General features: G+C 47.6%; 1 protein-coding gene across 1 annotated transcript in view; it reads left to right on the top strand.

Annotated features, from left to right (window-relative positions):
• LOC140394788 (PDZ domain-containing protein GIPC3-like) overlaps positions 1-4,621 on the top strand; it is a 90,794-nt gene extending 86,173 nt beyond the window's left edge. The window contains exon 6 of the mRNA XM_072481984.1: positions 3,907-4,621. Within this exon, the coding sequence (XP_072338085.1) occupies positions 3,907-4,058 (152 nt within the window). The 3' untranslated portion in view covers positions 4,059-4,621. The remainder of the gene's footprint in view (positions 1-3,906) is intronic.
• Positions 4,622-22,854: the final 18,233 nt, after the last annotated feature.

The following is a 22,854-nucleotide window of genomic DNA, read 5'->3' on the forward strand; positions in this document are numbered from 1 at the left end:
GATAGGGCAGGGGAGTGGGTCACGGTCGGATGCACTTTCAGAGGGTCGATGCTGACTCGAATGGCCTCCTTCTGCACTGTAGGGATTCTATGATTTTCGTTCTGATCACTGTGTATCAACGGTTGTCTCTATAAACTAGACTTCCATAACCATAGGGCAGAGTAATTTTAGATTACCTGTGTTTTGCAATTGAAGGAGAAGGATTTATCAAATCTAGGTGCAAAGCGCTGTCCTTTCATGTCGGTCATCAATAATCATATTTCCATGGTGACTCAGTAGCTAAGGAGTTTTCATCTCTGGTGGCCTTTAAATGATTTCTTAACTGCACAGTGTAATCATTGAGCCTGAATCCCTGGCTGATCTGGGTGATACAGTTAAGGTCCACATCTTGTTTCCCTGATCGCATGGTGGCGTTCTATGTGCCTAATTTATTACTTGCTGTTTCTCAGCTGGTAGAAATTTTCTCAGCATCAAATGTCTGTGAGGTGCCTCCAAGCTCTAAACACCATTCCGAGACCCATTATAGAAAGAACAAAGGCAACTCTAAGATCTAAATCACCCAAACCAGATGGGAAAGGAAAAGGCCTCCAATGAAGTCAGAGATTTTCTGCTGCAATTGGATACTATATTAATTAGAGTAATGCCTAATATACATGAAAGATTTGCATGAAGAAATAGGGCGTGTTTATTTTTAAAACAAAACTTTATTATGACTACAATATTAAACTTTTTAACTTCACACCCAAAAAGAACAGCACGGTAGCACAAGTGGCTTCACAGCGCCAGGGTCACAGGTTTGATTCCCTGCTGGGTCACTGTCTGTGCGGAGCCTGCATGTTCTCCCTGTGTCTGCGTGGGTTTGCTCCGGGTGCTCCGGTTTCCTCCCACAGTCCAAAGACATGCAGATTAGGTGGATGGGCCATGATAAATTGCCCTCAGTGACCAAAAAGGTTAGCAGGGGTTATTGGGTTACAGGGATAGGGTGGAAGTGAGGGCTTAAGTGGGTTGGTGCAGACTCGATGGGCCGAATGGCCTCCTGCTGCACTGTATGTTCTATGTTCTATGAAAGACAGACTGGCATTTTTAGAGTGTCATTTACAATGTCAGGATCTCTCCAAGTTGTTTACAGCCAAGCCCCCACAAACAGCGATGGAATAGCGGCCAGATCATCTTTTTTATTTTGACATCGAAGTTTGTTGTGGGAGAGGTTATGCCCAGGACTCTGAAAGGAACTGCCTTTCTTTTCTTCACATACTGCCATGTTCTTTTTAACATACGACTGAGAGAGGGGAGACTGGCGTTCAGTTTATCATCTCATCCAAAGGATGACACCTCCAATTAATGGGCTCTTAAGAGCCACTTCCCACCTGGCACAATATTTAGGTTGGTGGAAGTGGAGCGCTCCCTCAGCACTACACTGAACTGTCAGCCTAGATCTCGGGTTTACGTGTCTCGAGTGAGACACATGCTCAATCTCTGACTCAGAGCAGGAGTACTACTGTCTCATAGCTGAGGGCAACAAAATGAGCAGCTAACAAACAATTTTGCTTGATGCACGCACGCATCTACAGTTAATTCAGCTCTGCTATTTCCAAGTAATAGGAGAGTTCATAATTTTTTTATCTTTATACTGCAAAAGAATTTTGATAATACTAGGAAAGCTAGAATCATACTCCATTCAGTTCCATAGAGTCCTGACTGTGATGACTGGAAGATTTTAGAAATATTGGATTCTAAATATTGGACAATTTAACATTTAAACGCCAGGGATAAGGGTGTGGTTGACTGCAGTGGTCATGTTTTTAAAAAAATAAATCTGTTTTGCAGGGCCTGGGTGCATTTAGCGGCCAGAAGGTCAAATTGAAAAAGAAATGTGTTTTTCAGTCTGGGCTAACGGACTGTGGGTTGACTGGGAAAGTCCCTGGGGAGTTAACGTGCTTTGCAGCCTGCAGAGATCATTTGTTTTTTTAGATTGGAGAGATTAAGGCATTGCTGGTGGTGCAAAGGAATGCAGAGAGATCTTCTGAAAAGCTTCAGAGTTATTTTTTTGGAGAAAAGTTTGGAGAGAGGAGTTGAATTGTGATCTGCCTGATGCTGAGTCCGTAACTCTCCCACAGTAAAATAGATTGAGAGCTGTATGTTTATTTTCTTGTTGTTTAAGGGGGAAAATGAGTAGTAATGTTTAAGGGGTAATTGCAAGCTGTTCTTTTTGGGTGTGAAGTTAAAAAGTTTAATATTGTAGTCATAATAAAGTTTTGTTTTAAAAATAAGCACGCCCTATTTCTTCATGCAATCACTCCTGGAGCAAATCATTCTTTCCACACAGTGTTACAAATACGCTAATAATATTGGGGTTTTGGTCCAGTATCCTAGCCACTGTTGGGGTCTGGTCTGGGATCATAATATGTCTTCGTGGGATAGCGTTCATGGGCAGGATATTCTGGAGATGGGTTTTCCAATTCTGCCACTGAAAATGACCTCGAGCTACTGAAAGCTCAGTAGAGCATTAATTAACTGGAGATGGGCCTCTTGCTCTTTCTGGGGTGAACTCCTGCCTCAGAGCTGCTGTCCAATCTGATTGGCCGGCAGTTCTCTAATCCCAGTGGTGCTACCAGGAATGGTGAAGACTACTTGGACCAGACCGAGTCCCATTGAACAAAGTGCTGGGAGTCCATGATGCTGGCAAGTCAGGGGCCTCAATGTGGGCCAGGAGAAGAGACCCTGGAGGTGGGAAGGGAGGGTCGGATACGGGGCAGGTGATGTTGTTGGGCAGGGTCACAAAGACCAGGGGAGCAGACATCTGGGAACAGGAGCCCATTCGGCCAACCTGACGGGATTTCCATGATCCTGCTTCCAACCAACCTAAATATTGTGCCAGGTGGGAAGTGGCCCTTAAGAGCCCATTAATTGGCCAGTTAAGGGCCTGAATTGGGTTGAGGACAGGCAGGTCTCCCTAGGCCTCACCCACACCAATTAAATTGCTGCCTGGTCAGGGGCAAGCAAGCAGGTGGCGGAAAGGACACAAGTAGAATTTTATGGGCTGGCCTCCCCCTGCCTGAAACCCCATTGGTGGGGGAACCATAAAATTCGGCCCATAGAAAGTCTGGGCACTTCATATTGCCAGCCTCACCTTGGCTACTAATGAAATGATAATCACTTATTGTCACAAGTAGGCTTCAAATGAAGTTACTGTGAAAAGCCCCTAGTCACCACATTCCGGCGCCTGTTCGGGGAGGCTGTTACAGGAATCGAACCGTGCTGCTGGCCCTGCCTTGGTCTGCTTTCAAAGCCTGCGATTTAGCCCTGTGCTAAACAGCAACTTCTATCTAATGCAGCCAGTTTGAAAGTAAATGTTCAACAGCTGCATGGGTGTACATCAGATTGAGTATTAAACGATTTTAAAAAAGTTCCTTAAAAATCCATAACGATACAAAACTGAATAGTCCTTCAAAAGGTTGAACCGAGTGTAAATATTGCTAAAGCTAGTTTTGGTACTAACCGCAAGCTAATCATATGTCAGCCTGCAGTAGGGCATGTTGTTATTCTGACAGCGGACAGATTACAATGAAACTATTATTTTGAATGGACTGTCAGTATTACATCTATGACGCATTAAGCCATTTAAAGCCACTTATGATTTTTAAATATCTCAAGTGTAATAAAACCACAGCTGCACTTTATAGATTCCAGCTTTTGCTAAGGAATTTGGAATCTTGCACTCTTATTGTAGACATAATCAAAAGGAAACTTATGTAAAGTTATCTTTGACCTATTACAGAGTATTAGGCTCCACATTGGTATGTGTAAGTTCCTAAGTGTTCAGAGAAAACGTTGAATGTAAGAGCAGTTTCACTGCATCCGCAATATGTAACAAATTACTCCTTGTTTTCATTCTTTTCCCATCAGCTGCAACAATGGTGGAAACTGGAAAAGATAAGAAGAATCCAGATGAGTTTGCAGAAGCATTGGACTCAGTCCTTGGTGATTTTGCATTTCCAGATGAATTTGTTTTTGATGTGTGGGGAGCAATAGGAGATGCCAAGAATGGTCGAATCTAACAGAAGTAGTTCTTTACGCGCGAAATGCATCCAACTGTGGCGATAGTCTAACATCTTGACTTTTCAGTTTTCAGAAGTAGCTTAAAGCAAGCTAATATCTGGACCATTGTTACTATACTTAAGTAGCAATTGAAAAATAATGCAAGTGTGCTGTTAGTAAAATACACTAACGCACATTAGGAAACGATTGAGTAAGAATAAACATATAGTCCTTTGGTAGAAGAGAACTTGAGTATTGCTGAAACAATAGACATGCTATCAAAATTTTTCATCTTGCACTCATTAGGGCAGCTCATAAGATAAACCAACAGTAAAGAGACCAACAAGTAAAACTGTATTCCTTCATTTACACTGGTTCATTCCCCATGGCAATGCCTTTATCAATCAATAATGACCTGCCTGGTTTGACAAAAGCTTAGCAGTTAACAGTTCCCTGCTGCATTCTTTGTGGTAATGCCTCTACCAATCAGAGTCCACTTGTCAATCTCTTCAAATTAGTACAAATGGTTCTCTTTGCTATTGGTTTAATCTTGTGAGCTGTCTGGACGAGTGCAAAACTAAAAACTTTGATAACATGTCTCTTTTTTCAGCAGTACTTAAGGATAATTAATCAAATTATAGTCTTCTTAGTCACATTGAATCATATTTTAGAAGTAAAATTAAATAAATGTAACTGTATGACTTTGGAACTTTGTGAGGATGCTTTAGAAACTAGCTCAGAACTAACCAGATGAATGTTGGGTTTCTTTGGCAGACTTTGTGGCTGGGATTCTCTGACCCGAGTTCGCCCCACCATTGCTGCCAGCGGGAATGGAGAATTTGGCCCTCAGCCAAAACTCCATTACTGCAGCAGGAGCCGAGAATCCCCCCTGACACCAACACACAGACAATTCTGGCCTAAGTCTTCATTATTCAGTGAATTTAATAATTAAGTTGCCACTTTTCAATTAGTTAATTGATTGAGAAATATTTTGTGAAAGAGCAATTCTACTGATCAAGTCATGGGTAAAAAAAGAAAGCTGCTTGAAATTATAGCCTAATTTAATTTGGCATGGTGCTACAAAGTTACTTACATGAAAGACTCCCACATGAATTCTGTTTTTTTGTTGCCTATAGTAATTCCACATTGATTTTTTTCACATACATTGATGAGAGTTTGGACCACAAACCGTATTGGTAAGGATTAGATATGGTGAGCCATTTAACACAGGAGTTATTGCACTCCTGATTACTGTATCAGGCTTTAATGAAAGGACAGCATTGTTACTTTTTACTCTTCAAAAATGGAATAGATATTCACACTGGTTTGCAAATTTGAACACTTACCTTCCTAAGTTGTTAACAGAAACCAATGTTATTTCCATTAACATATGTTACAGAAAAATCTGCAACAATTCATAAAACGAAATGGTCCTTCGAAAGACTAACACTAGTATAAATATCATTATAGCTAGTTTTGTGACTAACAGCAAGCTAATTGTCTATCAGCCTGCAGCAGGACCTATCCTGACAGGAGATAGTTAACAACGAGGCCCGTATTGTTAATGAATTGTTAATGACATCAATGACGCAGTAAATCCTTTGAAGCCACGAATAAACTTTCATGTTCTCAAAAAATGTAGTCAAGTTATAACTCTGCTGTCGCTCAGGAATCTCCTGCATTAAATATCTGCTCCCACATTCTGTTTCACACTGGAAAGTTTTCTTTGCCTTTCTTTGAGGATCCAGTCTGATTTCATTGTTTGAATTCTCATCATACTTTTCTTCATTTGTAATTCGCAAAGAACAAACGATGGGCGGGATTTTCCAGCCCCATCCCCCCGCGGAGTGTTTCCGATGGCGGAGCAGCTCATCATTGGCCGGTGGCGAGATCTTCCGGTCCTGCCGATCGATGTCTGTGCCATTTTGCGTGGCCCGCTCGCCCCGCCGCCGGGGTAATTGCTACTGGGCGTCGCCTTCGGTGGGACTGGAAAACCCCCCTGGGGGGAAGGGCCGGAAAATGCCGCCCAACATATTTATCATCCAAGAAGGATATTCACCAAACTCTCTGGCTTGGTCAGAAATTCCGTTCTTCAAATGACATTCTTCCAGCCATCACCCCTGATGAATCTGTAAGTAACTTTGCAACCGCCATAAAATCATACAGCACTGAAAGAAGCCATTCAGCCCATCACCTCTGGGTTGGCCTTTTAAAAGTTCTATCCAATTCGACCCACTCCCTTGTTCTTTCCCCATAGCCCTCCAAATTTTCCCCCTTCAAGTATTTATTCAACTCTCCTTTGAATATTATTGCTGAATCAGCTTCCACCACCATTTCAGACAATTCAGTTCAGGCCACAATAACTCATTGCTAAAAAAATGTTCTTCACCTTTTGCTAGTCATCTTAAATCTATGTCTGATGGCTGCCGCCAGAGGCAGTTTCTATTTATTTCCTCTATTCAAACCCTTCATGATTTGGAAAGTCTATGACACAGAAGAGGAATATCCCAGGCTGAGGTTAGGGGCTGTGTGGTTAACCCTGATGGGAGCCCAGATGGGAACACCAACCAAGAATCTCTGCTCCCCCGATCACAGGAAGGGAATGGACATCAGGGGGGCGGCTCAGCGCTGGTGTTGCTTCTCCCATAGTCAAATAGTCTAGTAACGCTCACTGCCGAGGCTCACACATGGATGGTGGCTAGCTCCATGAACTTGTACTCTAAAAGATATCTTCAAGAAGAGAGGAAAGAAAACTAATGAGTCAAAAAAGACCAGAAGAAATATAATACATTTTTGCATAGAGAATTGAAGATGACCACTGTTATTGTAATCATATTCAACTTTGTGTTTGTGGTGTTAATCTTGCAAACAAACCTTTTGTTTTTAATTTAAGGATGTTATATTTTATGACTATTTCCAAGCAAAATATACTTTTAATTCATAAGATAGTACATATGACAATAAAGAAGTCAGCCTCAAAAAGCATGATGATCTCCAAGTTGTTAGCTCAAAGGACAATTACAGCTTTAGATTGGAATGTATATAGTTTGGCTCTATCTTGAGGATGTTTTTCTCGCATTTTTAAAAATTAAACTTTTGTAGCAGTCCAGGCACCTTCATTTTGTGAAAATGTAATGAAGAAATAATCTTGGGTAAGTCACGAATCACGGAGAATTCTAAGTTACATTTTAGAAACTTTTGGATTGCTTGATTTTAGATATTATAATTGTGACCGAGTTAAAATATGCGTCAATGAATTGATATACAACTACACAGCGTCATTACAATGATTGAATAATTGAACCTTAAACTGGCATCAATTTTTTAATTGCAAGTGATGAACTCACAGACAATACAAAGGGTTGTTGATCTACTAATTATTCTTCAGTAATGCATCATTGAAGCATTGATGCATGTTCACTTTATGTCTTGCATACTATCTGACTAGTGACCTATGCTAGATTTTGTAATATTGGTGAAATAACCATAAGCTTCATTATAACAAGCATTTTTAAAAGGTTATTGAATTACTTTTTTTTTTACAAACACACCCTGAGGCGGTTTGAAACAAGCCTTCAGTTCATGTGAAATTTTGCCAAAGATCCATTTTGAACTGTTAAAAGGGAGCCATTATGATAACCAAATCCAGATCCCAATGTTACTGAAGTTATTAAGCAACGATTTAGAATCATGTATAATAGCTGCCTATCTGATTTGTATTAATTCAACCAAGAACTTGATTATTATCACCATTTATCATTGGGCCTAGAATTAGGTAGCAAGATGAGAAAGTATATTGGCAATTGCCAGGCTTGTTAGCCTTTCTATTCTTGTAAGATTGTCAAATAGCAGTAAAGTTATATTCCACCACAAGCTAGCAAGGCTGGAGGAATAGCAGACTAAGCATCTGGTTTTATTTCTAAAAGGATAGAATTGAAAAGTGAGGATGTTATGCTAAATCTGTACGAACCTTGTTTAGACCATAATCAGGCTATAGTGTGCTGTCCTAGTCGGCAAATTACGAAAAGGATACAGAGAGGGTACGGGATAGATTAACAAGGATGATAGCAGGAATCTGTGGTTATTTATATCAGGAAAGGATCTACAAGTTGGGTATATTTTGTCCTTTCATTTGCTACTCTCTTATCATCTGGTACCTCTCACATACCTAAGGGAAGATGGTAGCCATGATGTGGAGATGCCGGCGTTGGACTGGGGTGAGCGCAGTAAGAAGTCTTACAACACCAGGTTAAAGTCCAACAGGTTTGTTTCGAATCACTAGCTTTCGGAGCACTGCTCCTTCCTCAGGTAAATGTACATGAAAATAAATGTATAAAATCCCCCCACCCTTGTATTTGGCCAGTCTTAGATTCACTTTTGCTTTGAGCAGAGCAACACATAGCTCTCATACTTCGAACTTATACTTACGTACAATTGTTCTCATGCACCTGATCTTCATAAATGAACACACTATGTGTTTACCCAATCCCTTATGATCGATTGGTGTCATGTGTCTTGTACAGTAAATAAGCCCAAGGTATTATAACATTATAATAACATGACACCTACTGCTTTTTGTGGGAGAGAGTTGCAGATTTCTAGCACACTTAATGCGAAGATGTGTTTCCTAACTTGGCTCCAAAATAGCTTGCCATAGATTCGAAGGTTAATCATGACACTGTGTCCTTGAGTCGCCACAAGTGAGAGCACTTTCTCCCTGGCTACTCTTGCAATTCCGTCCAAAGTCTTAAAAGTCTCAATCAAATTGCAATTTTTGTTTGCATCCATAGCTGCAATGGAGGCGTCACCATATATATTATATACAAATATTAACTTTGTTAAAATAATAATAATCTTTATTAGTGTCACAAGTAGGTTTACATTAACAACGCAATGAAGTTACTGTGAATAACCCCTAGTTGCCACACTCCTGCACCTGTTCGAGTACACAGAGGGAGAACTCAGAATGTCCAATTCACCTAACAAGCACGTCTTTGAAGGCTTGTGGGAGGAAACCCGAGCGCCCGGAGGAAACACACGCAGACACATGGAGAACGTGCAGACTCTGCATAGACAGTAACCCAAGCCGGAAATCAAACCTGGGACCCTGGCGCTGTGAAGCAACAGTGCTAACCACTGTGCTACCGTGCCGCCCTGTGAATACAGGAAATGGCCATCCACTTTCACCAACAGTAATCCTTAGCTCTTAGAGGGGACACTGAGAATACATGTGGCTGGACATGAATGGATATGGATATGGATCTTAAGCAAAAATCTGTTAGTAAGTGATGATCCAGAAAGGCGATTCGGCAAAGAATATGTTGATGGTCCCATCTGTAAATTACACAGGTAAATCATATTAACTTTGCTCATAAATGGGGAATCTAGCTTGGGGAATATTAAACTGAGGCTCGTTTCATGGTAAATCAAGTTTGAAGCTGTGTGCATTTAGTGAACTATGTGAGGAAAAACAGGCAGTGATGGAGGGGCCACTGAACTTCTGTTTAATGGCATAGGTTAGGATCAAGACAAATGGGGAATCAGTTATGTGAACTCAAGTTATTGGCATAAAACATCAAAGCATTACATTGTCAGTCCCATGTTATGATAATAATTCTAAAGACCTCAAATCACAACATTGGACAAGATAAACAGACTTTAAATCTCTGGTAACTGCTAGTTAAAACGGACAAAGATTCTCAAATAGAAACGTGTGCAGGCCAAAAGTAAACAGCCAAAGGCAGCATTCTCAGAGCGTTGACAGCGATAATAACCACACTGAGAACATAATAACATAAAGGTTTTAAGGCTCACCGAGGGCGGCACTGTAGCACAGTGGTTAGCGCAGTTGCTTCACAGCTCCGGGTTCCTACGTTCGATTCCCGGCTTGGGTCACTGTCTGTGCGGAGTCTGCACCTTCTCCCCGTGTCTGCGTGGGTTTCCTCCGGGTGCTCCGGTTTCCCCCCGCAGTCCAAAGTTGTGTAGGTTAGGTGGATTGGCCATGCTAAATTGCCCTTAATGTCCAAAAAGGTTAGATGGGGTTATGGGGATAGGGTGGAGGTGTGGGCTTAGATCAGGTGATCTTTCTATGGGCTTGTGCAGACTTGGTGGGCCAAATGGCCTCCTTCTGCACAGTAAATTCTATGATCTATGATGATCTTTGAGGTTTTCGCTGTCTGCCTAAAGATATGTGGACTACAAACTGGTGCGCCATTAAAAGTAGTTTTCAGGATTGGAAAGAAAGGTTCTAAATATAACTCATAGTATTATCCACTTCTTCACTGCTGCAGCTGATACCAATTTTAAATGGAGCTGTTTTTTGGATACATTCTCTACAAATGCTAGATTTAATTTTGGGACCTGATTTTGAATGCAGGCATTCGTTGAAATAAATAGCTCCACGATTTAGGGTCATTCTTGAATCAGGGCTTATTATAAATGTTTAATGTATCAAGGACCGCTTTTCAGCACAGCACAAACATTAATCCTACTGTGTGTGATTTGTGTTTATGTGGTAATGTTCGTTTTATCCTTTGTATTTCCAACTTTGGCTTGCAGTTAAAGTGTACCGACTGCAATAAAACTTTGCTTATTAGTTAAAGATTTTCAGTGATCTTTTGTTTGAAAATAATGAAAACGTGGGTAATGTTGGCACACACACACGAGAACAAACTCAAGAGTGTTGTCTGTTACTTACTCAATTGATTCACATGCCTTTGACTTTAGTTGTATTGTACTTTTTAGTTATTGAATTCTTTGCTCATCTTGGTGAGGGAACGCAACACCTTTCCATTTCAGATACTTAGTATTGGCATCAAACAATCCAGCCATCAGATATAGCATTGCAAAGTGCCCTCTGCTCCGTTCTGGCAACCTACCTTAGCTCAAATCTCAATACATCCCCAATTCAAACAATTCCCATTTTGCAAAACCTAATGCCAGAGTGAGATTGACAACTTGTGCTAAAATAGAAGCTCTTGTGCTGTTTCTGATTTCCGCTCGGAACTTTCCAAGCTTTTGTCACAGGCGATCATTGCAGCCCAACAAATGGAGGGTCCCTTCAACAATTTATACAGACCCTAAAGGTGAATTTCCAATATCTCATCCACTGCATCGACCAATCCTCTATCATAACCATTTAGCCATTTTCCTTTGAGAGCAAGCAAGAGCCAATGGAAAAGCCAATTTTAAAAATTACAACTTTGAGTAGAAATTTGTTACCAGCTGGTTGACACAAACTGGAGGGAAACCCTGCACTCAAACAAATATGGTTTATATTGGTGCTTAGCCCTCATTTTAATACGTCTGATAATCTGCCGACATTGCCCCTGCATTCCCAAGGAGTTCACTCAGGACATGAAGGCCAATTTTGGACTGCTAAGGGAGAAGTAGGAGGGCAACTGAGCGAGGGTCAACAGTGATCTTAAGGAACTCTGCGGAGTAAGCTTTGTTTTAAAAAGAAGAAGGGTGCTTCAGGGAACACTTGCTAGGTTGCATGTAGAACTAAAATACGAAGTGAAGCAGGCCTAATACCCCGCTCCTGCTCCGTTGGGCACCAATAAATTCCTGCAAAGGTCTGTAAATGATCAAATGGCCTGTCATTAACGTATTCAAGGTGTTTGCTGCCTCTTGAGGCAGCCACCCAGGGTACCTGCTGAACTGTGTTAACCAAAATGCGCCCATAATACAGGCACAAATCCAAAATGGAACGATACACCCTGAAATTGTCCCTTTTTGCTCACTGAAAATTGCCTAAGATAGGCACAGTGGGGCTTTGCCACTTTGTGTGCTGAAAGTGCAAACAATTCTCAGTGATTATTTGCTCCTCTCCACCAAGTACTTTGTGCTCAGTTATCACAGGCTTTCGAGTTGGATTCCATCACCCCACCAGATCTTTGAAAGCATTCTGGAAGTCTGCATGATCACCACATTCTATTCTTCAAGCACAGTCTTGAGTGTGGGCAGCACGGTAGCACAGTGGTTAGCACAGTTGCTTCACAGCTACAGCGTCCCAGGTTCGATTCCCGGCTTGGGTCACTGTCTGTGCGGAGCCTGCATTTTCTCCCCGTATCTGCATGGGTTTCCTCCGGGTGCTCTGGTTTCCTCCCACAGTTCAAAGATGTGCAGGTTCGGTGGATTGGCCATGATAAATTGCCCTCAGTGTCCAAAAAGGTTAAGTGGGGTTACAGGGATAAGGCTTGAGTAGGGTGCTCTTTCCCAGGGCTGGTGTAGACTAGATGGGCCAAATGGCCTCCTTCTACACTGTAAATTCTATGTAACAAATAACCTGCAGATTCCAGTCAGTGATATTAGGAGAGGAATGTTTAACCTGTTTCTATGGCATTCGTCTGTCTGCTTTTCAAACACAGCTTATTAATTTTAAGCAGGTTGACATCTCTGTCAATATATCAAACACATCTAGGCAATGTTGAGCAATCTACCACACTGGTATTACCAAATGTGGAGAAGTATCTTTGGAAATTATAGCACTCTTTTGTTTGGATAGCTGACAATCAGGTTTTCCTTTTCCTGTGCTCGTAGCTATTGGATCACCCAGGCAGGTTTGTATCCATTTTTATTCAGAAATGAATTTCGTTTTATGATTGTGGATCTTCACAGTTGATTGCGTCACATTTCATTCTCTGAGGCAAAAGGAATGTATATGTTAATAACCCAGGCATTGTGGATGCATTTCACAATCAGCAGGGATAATAAGTAATCTCTCCTTGAGAGAGACAGCTATGCCAGCTGTTGTAGCTCCTGTTGCTGCCCATCAACAGGGTGCGCACAGACACACACACTGGGTGCAGCTATATTGGTAACTGTGGCCCGAAATGCCCCAATCTCTATGTGATATCAGGAACATTAGTCTGGTTGCAGTGCATTTCTTCATAGGGAGATCACAAATATCCTTCCCATAAGCAGAATTAATTCACTTGGCTCCAGCAGCAGGTCACAAAGAGCTCTGAGGTTGCTCAGTTTGGCAGGCTTCCCATCAGGTATATGTGACACACAGCATGCAGGAACCATACAGAATGACGGTGTCCAGACTTCAGCCAGTCAGTTCTCCAGATTAGTCAACTATTTCCAGTAAATCACAACTGACCACAGCCAAAGTTGCCTGTCAAAACTGGGTGCCAGCTGATTCCCCATCGGATTTGCCAGTTGTTCTGGTTTCTCCCAATGTACACCAGTTATTCCGGTTTGAGACGGGTTGAATACAGTTGAGATCTTCAGCTGATAACAACTGATGTCCCCTTTGAGTTAAATACTGGACCGAATCATCGACTATGCCCAGCAGGCGCACACACACCGATGCTAAGTAATGCTAAACCTCCAGCAGATTTCTGATGAGGCAAACAACTGACATTCTAAAATAAATTTTTCATTGTCTGAATAGTGTCGTGTTAATCACCCTGGGGTAACACGGACTGCAACTGGATGCAGTTGTACTTGAAAGTAGACTCCAAACTTTGATTTTAGTTCAATACGCTTTATTGAACTTGTTAGGTAGTGCACACAGTTCGCTGTGGGTTTGACACTCTACTAATCTAAGCATGCTTACTATAACTAACTAGACCAGACCAGCTCTGAGCCACGTGTAGAAGCTGCTAACTGATATATACACCCTGACTGTCACTACAGTTGTCACCACTGGAAAGAAGCAGAGTGTTGATGCCTCGTGTGTTTTATAGTGGGAGACCACCTTCTTGTGTTCTGCCTGGTGATTGGTTGTGTTCTGTCCTGTGTGTTGATTGTCTGTACTGGGTGTCTGTCACTGCCTGTCTGTATCTCATTATGTGCATGAGTGCATATCATGACAAATAGGACTGGAGGATTCCTTCAGTGCCGGCCTGCGAGGGTCTCTAGACTTGTAGTTGTAAATTGCATTCTACATATTGTTACCCTGAAAAGAGAGTCACAACTGGGAGTCAGCTGACAGGGAAGAACTGGAGGCGTCGGAGAAGGTGAGTAATCAAAAAGCTGAGGATGAAGAAACACAGTAAGCATCAGCAATCCTGCTGGTTCGGTACATCAGCAAATAAGTTTAATCGAATAATCCTAACTGCATCAACAGTTCCTCCTATCATTGTGCACCAGCCCACAGCCACCGGATCAAATTGTACACATTAGTGAATATTGAACTGACACGAGTAACATATTGCTACCAGCACCAATGCAAAGAACCAACAAAATGTTTCATAATGGTTCATTTAAGGATTGATTGCAATGAAGTTTAGAAACCTCCAAAAAAATCATCCTACTGCGAATTCCTTGTTCCAAGGTCTTCTTTACACCATGGTGGCTCAGGAGTAGTTTTAAACCTGCAATTTACAGGTCAAATTACCAAATAATAAACCAAGAAATTGACCCTCCCCCCCTCTTTGCGAACCTCACCACTGATTGTAAGCCAATAGCCACCAGAAGCAGGCGGTATAGTATACAGGACAGGATGTTCATTAGGTCCGAGGTCCAGCATCTCTTGCGGGAAGGGGTCATAGAAGCCAGCAATAGCCCCTGGAGAGCTCAGGTGGTGGTCGGCAAGACCGGGAAAAGTTCCGGATGGTGGTTGATTACAGCCAGACCATTAACCGCTTTATGCAACTTGATGCGTATCCCCTTCCCCGGATTGCAGACATGGTAAACCAGATCGCGCACTACCGGGTGTTCTCCACGGTGGATCTGAAGTCTGCATACCACCAGCTCCCAATCCGCCGGGAGGACCGCCACTACACGGCTTTTGAGGCAGACACCCGCCTTTTCCACTTTCTCCGGGTCCCCTCTGGCATCACGAATGGGGTTTTGTGTTCCAAAGAACAATGGACTGAATGGTGGACCGGTAAGGGCTGTGGGCCACATTTCCGTACTTGGACAATGTCACCATCTGCGGCCATGATCAGCAGGACCACGACGCCAACCTCCCAGATTTCTCCAAACCGCCCAAACCCTAAACCTCACATACAGCAAGGAGAAATGCGTTTTCCGCACAACCAGACTAGCCATCCTTGGCTACATTGTGGAAAACGGGGTTCTAGGACCCGACCCTGACCGTATGCGCCCCCTCCTGCAACCCCCCTCTCCCACTGCCCCAAGGCTCTGAAGAGGTGCCTCGGGTTCTTTTCATATTATGCCCAGTGGGTCCCCAACTATGCGGACAAAGCCCAGCCACTAATCAAGGCCACCATCTTCCCACTGGCGACTGAGGCCCGCCAGGCCTTCAGCTGCATCATGGCGGACATTGCCAAAGCCGCGATGCGCGTGGTGGACGAGTCTGTCCCCTTCCAGGTGGAGAGCGACGCATCAGAGGTCGCTCTCGCCGCTACCCTCAATCAAGCAGGCAGACCGGTAGCGTTTTTATCGCGCACCCTCACCACCTCCGAAATTCGGCACTCCTCAGTCGAAAAAGAGGCCCACACCATCGTGGAAGCCGTACGGCACTGGAGGCACTACCTCGCTGGTAGGAGGTTTACCCTTGTCACCGACCAACGATCGGTAGCCTTCATGTTCGATAATACGCAGCGGGGCAAAATCAAGAACGATAAGATCTTGAATTGGAGGATCGAACTCTCCAACTATAACTACGATATAGTTTTTCGTCCTGGGAAGCTCAACGAGCCCCCAGATGCCCTGTCCCGCGGCACATGCGCCAGCGCGCAAGATGACCGACTACGGGCTATCCACGATTACCTCTGCCACCCGGGGGTCACCCGGCTTATCCACTATATCAAGGCCGGCAACCTGCCCTACTCCACCGAGGAGGTCAGAGCAATGACCAGGAACTGCCAGATTTGTGCGGAGTGTAAACCGCACTTCTATCGACAAGATAAGGTCCACCTGGTGAAGGCATCCCGGCCCTTTGAGCGCGTCAGTATCGATTTCAAAGGGCCCCTCCCCTCCACCAACCGCAACACATATTTCCTCAATATCATTGACGAGTTCTCCCGCTTCCCCTTTGCAATCCCTTGCCCCAACATGACCACACCCACTGCCATTAAAGCCCTACATAGTGTCTTCACCCTGTTTGGTTTCCCCAATTATGTCCACAGTGACCGGGGCTCGTCGTTCATGAGCGACGAACTGCGTCAGTACCTGCTCAGTAAGGGCATCGCCTCGAGCAGGACTACCAGTTATAACCCCAGGGGAAACGGGCAGGTGGAGAGGGAGAACGTGATGGTCTGGAAGACCGTCCTACTGACCCTGCTGTCCAGGAATCTCCCAGTTTCTCACTGCCAGGAGGTCCTCCCCAAGGCGCTCCACTTTATTAGGTCCCTACTTTGTACGGCCACAAACGACGCCCTTCATGACCACCTATTGGTTTTCCCTAGGAGATCCACCTCAGGGGCCTCGCTTCCGTCCTGGCTGAAGACACCGGGGCCAGTCCTACTCAGAAAACACGTCAGGAGCCATAATTCCGATCCTCTGGTAGAGAGGGTCCAGCTCCTACACTCCAACTCCCAGTACGCTTATATCGAACACCCCGATGGCCGACAGGATACGGTTGATGCACGATCAATAACTCCAGAAGCTAGATTGGAGACAATTGAAGGCTTTAATACACTAGATGTTTCCCCCAGCACCGCAGGGACAGAAGAAAGCTGCTGGGGGGGCACAGGCTCTTATACCCCGCCTTGCAGGGCGGAGCTAACATACAGGCTTAACCGATGGGAACATGTACATTCTCCACCAATGGTATTCCGGCATTACCAGGTACCATAATGCTTCTAACACAGACTACCACAACGGTCTCCCTCAGGGACCTGGCGCCCGCCGGTTCCACCACCACCACCACCACCGCCCCCCCCACCTATCCCACCCAACCTACCATGACCAGCGCACCCACCCCTATATGGCTGCCTCGCTCCCTCCCGCCCGCCATCCCCCCTTCACCGATCCACAGGAATGAAGCTCCAGAAGAGACGCTCCCGGAGTCCACATCTGTACCCGCACCGGCGCCCTCACTACCGATGCCAGCACTGACGAGCTCGACATCCAGGCCAGCAACAACGGCAGAGCTTCGGCGATTCACAGCGCACAATTCGTGCACCAGACCGGCTGAACTTATGAACCTGTCACCCCCGCCGGACTTCATTTTTTTAACAGGGGGTGAATGTGGTGAATGTATTATGCCAATAATCCACCATTGTAATTGTATCTGTGCTGTTGCCCTTGTATTTGTATCTGTGTTATGCTGTTGCCCTTGTGGGCTCCTCCTATGGGCCATTGTATGGCATTATCCATAGGGGAACATGTTGGGGCCTGTATGGGCTCTGCCCAGGGCTCCTCCCCTTGAAGGGAGGTATAAAGAGCAGTCAACCTGTAGGTGGTTCTCAGTATTGAATCAGTTGCAGGCAGGCACTGTTCTAAGTTGATTAAAGCCACAGTTTACTTCTACTCCTGCCTCAAGTGAATTGATGGTCGCATCAATGGCCCAATCTTTCTAAGCTACACCAAATGGCTTGCCAATCAATGCACTCCTGGAACAGGTGATTTTCTTCTCTCTCAGGGAAAGCTGCCAAGCAGATTTTTTTTTCAATTTTAAAGGGCTGTTAACATTTAAGCTGCTTCAAATCATAACAGACTTCCAAAGCATTGTTTTGTTCAATGGGAAAGGTACTCCAATGCATCTCAATAGTTTCAAAATGTTGATCAATTTACCTTTGCAGAACAGAGACGTGTAAGCAATCATTGCAGTAAAAATGCATCTAACATATAACATAATGATTGAAACAACTTCAGACTGTCAATTCTCTCCATCACCTTTACCACATTTTTATTTCTCTCAATTTTATTTTATTTTCATTACTTTCATTGATCTGTTTTTCCCTCACCATTGTTCCCCTTCCCTTCCCCCACTCCACTTGGGCCTTTACACACTGCTCACCTTTGTTCTGCCATTCACACATTTTAATCTCTTTATGTGCCACTATCAGCACCCATCTTAGCCGTAATCACCCTCCATTTACATTCCTTTTATCTTCTGTCCTCGACATAGAACATACAGTGCAGAAGGAGGCCATTCGGCCCATCGCATCTGCACTGACCCACTTACGCCCTCACTTCCACCCTATCCCCGTAACCCAATAACCCCTCCTAACCTTTTGTGGTCACTGAGAGCAATTTATCATGGCCCATCCACCCAACCTGCACGTCTTTGGACTGTGGGCGGAAACTGGAGCACCCGGAGGAAACCCACGCAGACACGGGGAGAACGTGCAGACTCCGCACAGACAGTGACCCAAGCCAGGAATCGAACCTGGGACCCTGGCGCTGTGAAGCCACAGTGCTAATCACTTGTGCTACCGTGCTGCCCATTTGCCTTTGTCTACCTCCACCTATCCAGCCCCCACCGCTCCACCCCCCCCCCCCCCCCCCCCCCCACTACAGTATAAATCTGATCCCATTTCCAGTTCTCTCTATCTTTGATAAAGGGTCTTGCAGACTCGAAACGTGAGCTCCCTTTTCCCTCCTCAGATGTTGCCTGACCTGCTGAGATTGTCCAGTATTTTCTGTTTTTGCTCATGTCTCATGTCACATTTGGTTCTTTTGTCAATCTTTAGATCTGTGCCCTCACTTACTCGCTGTCACTGGAAACAATTTTCTTGAACACCTGTGTGAAACCACCTCTTAACCTTCCCTGCTCTAAGGAAAACAATCCCAGCTACTCTTGGCACATATTCCTTCCTTCACGCAGCACACTAATGTGATCTGCGAGGGCATCTGAATTTCAAACACCGGTTCGTGGGGGTGTACAGTTTTATTTTGCTGTGAGGGGACAAGTGAAACCCCAGTGAGAATAAATAGCCCAGTTGTCGTGTAACAACATGAAAGACTATTTATTAAAGTAAAAAAAAGACATACAAACAAACAGGATGATTCTGCTCTCACATAATTAAGATGTATGAATTGCTAAAGTCACGCACTTCATGGAGAACAGTCATTTTCAAACCCAGAGTTGCGACCCGTGGGTGGGATCGCAGGCGGGTGTCGGGAGGGTCGTGGGGCTATGTGTTGCGGCATTCACGATCGTGGGGCCTTGGCTAGACCTTGGGAACGCATATTAGAGTGAGACTAGCTGTCTCACTTTAATATGCAGATTTGCCATAAAGTTCTCCCACCCACAATGGGCGGGATTAACATTGTGACATCTTGCAAGGTTGCGCTTGATGTGAGGCGTGGCAAGCCAGATAGATTCCAGGAGAGGGATCTGCTGGCATCTACCGGCCACACCATGCGGCATTTCGGGCACAACACGGCCAGTAGATCTTGCCCGATGGTTTCTGTAAACTTCATGGGCGAGATTCTCCGACCCCCCAGCGGGTCGGCCGCCGTGAATTCCGCCCCCGCCGCCCGCCGAAGTCTCCGAAGGGAGAAAAGTCGGTGGGGCGTCAATGGCGCCTCAGACCTTGGAGAATGTCACGGGTGGGCGCAAGGCAATCGATTTTGGGCCTGCCGATATTCTCCCGTCCGGATGGGCCGAAGTCCCGTCGACGTGATGACGGGTCACGTCGGCATAAATCAAACCTCCTTTTAATCGGCGTCAACCTGTGCTCATGGTTTATGCCGACAAGCGTGGAGGTGGGTGACGGCCTGGGGGGTTGGCCACTGGACAGGCGAGGGCGTGGCCGCAGTCTGAATGTGTGGGGGAGAGGTGTGTCTATGGTTTTGTGTGTGTGTGTGCGGCGGGGGTGAGGGGGTGGTTAGAGTGGGCTGGGCTCCGGGGGAGTGCCGGGACGGGGGTTGAGTGCCGGGGATGGGATGATGAGTGCCGGGGAGGGGGGATGGGGGGGTCCGTGCCGGGGAGGAGGATGGGGTCCGTGCCGGGGAGGAGGATGGGGGGGGTCCGTGCCAGGGAGGGGGGATGGGGGGGTCCGTGCCGGGGAGGGGGGATGGCGGGGTCCGTGCCGGGGAGGAGGATGGGGTCCGTGCCGGGGAGGACGATGGGGGGGGGGTCCGTGCCGGGGAGGGGGGATGGGGGGGTCCGTGCTGGGGAGGGGGGATGGGGGGGTCCGTGCCGGGGAGGAGGATGGGGTCCGTGCCGGGGAGGGGTCCGTGCCCGGGAGGGGGATGGGGGTCCGTGCCCGGGAGGGGGATGGGGGGGTCTGTGCTGGGGAGTGGGATGGGGGGACGGGGTCCGTGCCGGGGAGGAGGATGGGGTCCGTGCCGGGGAGGAGGATGGGGGGGGTCCGGGCCGGGGAGGAGGATGGGGGGTCCGTGCTGGGGAGGGGGAGGGGGGGGTCCGTGCTGGGGAGGGGGGGTGCGAGGGCAAGTGAGTTGGTCCACCTGGCCAGGTGCCAGCCTCCAACAGTTGGACACATGCGGTCCATGCCACCTGGCTGGGGGGAGGAGGGGGTATGGGCAATGATGACATGTCGTCGTTCCCCCCCCCCCCGCCCCACCCACCAGGCCGTCATGTTTTCCGATCAGCCAGCGATGTTGGCCGCCGTGGCGGCAGCCGCTAATGTCTATGTTGCCCTGGATGAGGAGGAGGAGGAGCGTGCCAGAGAGGCGGCGCAGGCTGCCGCAGAGGGGCAGGCGGCAGCCGCCCAGGCTGGAGGGACACCTGACCGACAGGACGAGGAGGGGGAGGAGGGGGAGGAGGACGTCGCGGCCCCACGGCAACGGAGGCATACCAGGACCGCACAGACCGGGAATGCAGGAGGAGACTCCGGATGAGGCGGGAAACCCTGTCACCGCGTGGCACTGGCGGGGGACATCCTCTCCCCGTGTCCGTCAAGGTTACGGTGGCCCTGAACCCTCGGTGCACCGGTGCATCCGGGCAGTGACAGATGCCCTATATGCCATGGCGCACCGCTACATCCGCTACCCTGTGGACCGGGCCAGCCAAGATGCCCGGGCCGTGGGCATCTCTGCCGTGGCCGGGTTCCCCATGGTCCAGGGCGCGATTGATGGGATGCACGTTGCCGTGCGGCCACCTGCAGATAACAGGGCCGTGTTCACCAATAGGAAGGGGACCTATTCGATGAACATACAGGTGGTCTGCGACCACCGCATGATGATCCTGCACGTCTGCGCCCATTACCCGGGCAGTGTACACGACTCATATGTGTTGTCACGGTCATACATCACTGGCATGTACGAGGGATGCCATCCCCGGCTGAGGGGCTGGTTGCTGGGCGACAGGGGCTACCCATTGCGATCGTGGCTGATGACGCCTGTACGGAGGCCACGCAATGAGGCGGAGAATCGCTACAATGATGCCCATGTAGCGACAAGGGGAGTGATAGAGAGGTGCCTTGGCGTGCTGAAGATGCGTTTCAGGTGCCTGGACCGCTCTGGGGGCGCCCTCCAGTATCGGTCAGATAGGGTCGGCCGCATCATTGTGGTGTGCTGTGTCCTGCACAATATAGCCCAGCAGAGGGGCGATGTGCCGCAGGCAGAGGAGGGCGGAGAGGGAGCAGCAGGAAGAGGCGCAGTCCTCCCCAGATGAGGGGGATGGGGGCAATGGTCAGGGCAGACGGGCTAGACACAGGCGGGTGGCTGTCCACCGTTACCGGCTGGGCCAGCGGGCACGGGACAGGCTGATAGACGCCCGCTTCACTGACTCGATGGGCGTGGGAATCGGGTAGTATGGCCACAGACCGCACACCATGGCAACAGCCGACCACCCACACCCCCCGCCCATCCACCCACCCAGCACCCTCACCCCCCTCCCCAACCCCACCCACCCCGCATGCACACCACCTCCCCATTGCCGATCCACCTGCGGCACAACGGCCGGGCTCACACAATTGCCGGTGGACGCGTGTCTATCGCAAGCCATGGAGGATGATGACAACCCGCCCTGCGATGAGCTCCTGGCTCCACATCGTTGGACTTTGTCTGACCCATGGCCACAGTACCACCATCCACCCGGACCATCCCTGCATGCGGCTGTGACACTGCAGCGCACGGTCCCGTCCTCTGCCCGGGGGGATGTTGATGGCGGCCCAGGGGGAAGGGGGCAGACTCACCTGGGGCTGAGGTAAGACCACCCCTCACACACACACACTTGCGCTCAACATACATGACACCCCCGCACGCTTTGGACAGAGCACCAAGGCAGCTTCTGTAGGTGTAACATTGACTTTAATAACCAAAAGAGTTCATGCACGTGCCCTAGCCCCTAAAACTCATCTGTGCCCTGCACCCGTGCCAACTTACTCAGTGTCTAATTGTTTGGCCTTACGGGCCCTTTGACTACGTCTACATGGTTCCCCAGATGGCACAGCAGAACTGGAGGTGGACTCCTGTGATTCCTGCCCTCTGACACGGGATCCCTTTGGCGGCCGTTTCCTGGGGCGTCCTGTCCTAGATGGGCCAGGCTGCGGCCCGGGCAACTGGGATGGCGAGCTGCCAGCCTGTCCTGCCCGTTGCCCACCCGATGCACCTGGGACGGAAGGGGGGGAGTCCGAGGTGTCGCAGTGTTCCGGGACCTCCCCTACAGGGGGACCCGGGACGGACCACAGCACCTCCTCCTCCCTCGGGGTGCCCGATGGCCCCCAGGCCTCTACATGGATGGGGGATGCAAACGGACTGGCCATCCGACGCCCCCTCGACATCTGGCGCTGCCAGTCCTGGAGGCCCGTGCTGGTATCGACAGGGGTCTGCAGGTTTGCAGCCATGGAGCTCAGGGGATTGGCAAACCCTGTCTGTGACTGTGCGACGCCGGCTCGCACATGGCCAATGGCGCCGATGCCCTCAGCGATGGCCTGCTGAGACTGGGCCATGGCCTGCTGAGACTGGGCCATGGCCTGCTGAGACTGGGCCATGGCCTGCAGAGACTGGGCTATGGACTGCTGAGACTGGGCCATGGCG

Source organism: Scyliorhinus torazame, chromosome 18 (assembly GCF_047496885.1).
Source record: "Scyliorhinus torazame isolate Kashiwa2021f chromosome 18, sScyTor2.1, whole genome shotgun sequence".
NCBI lineage: Eukaryota > Metazoa > Chordata > Chondrichthyes > Carcharhiniformes > Scyliorhinidae > Scyliorhinus > Scyliorhinus torazame.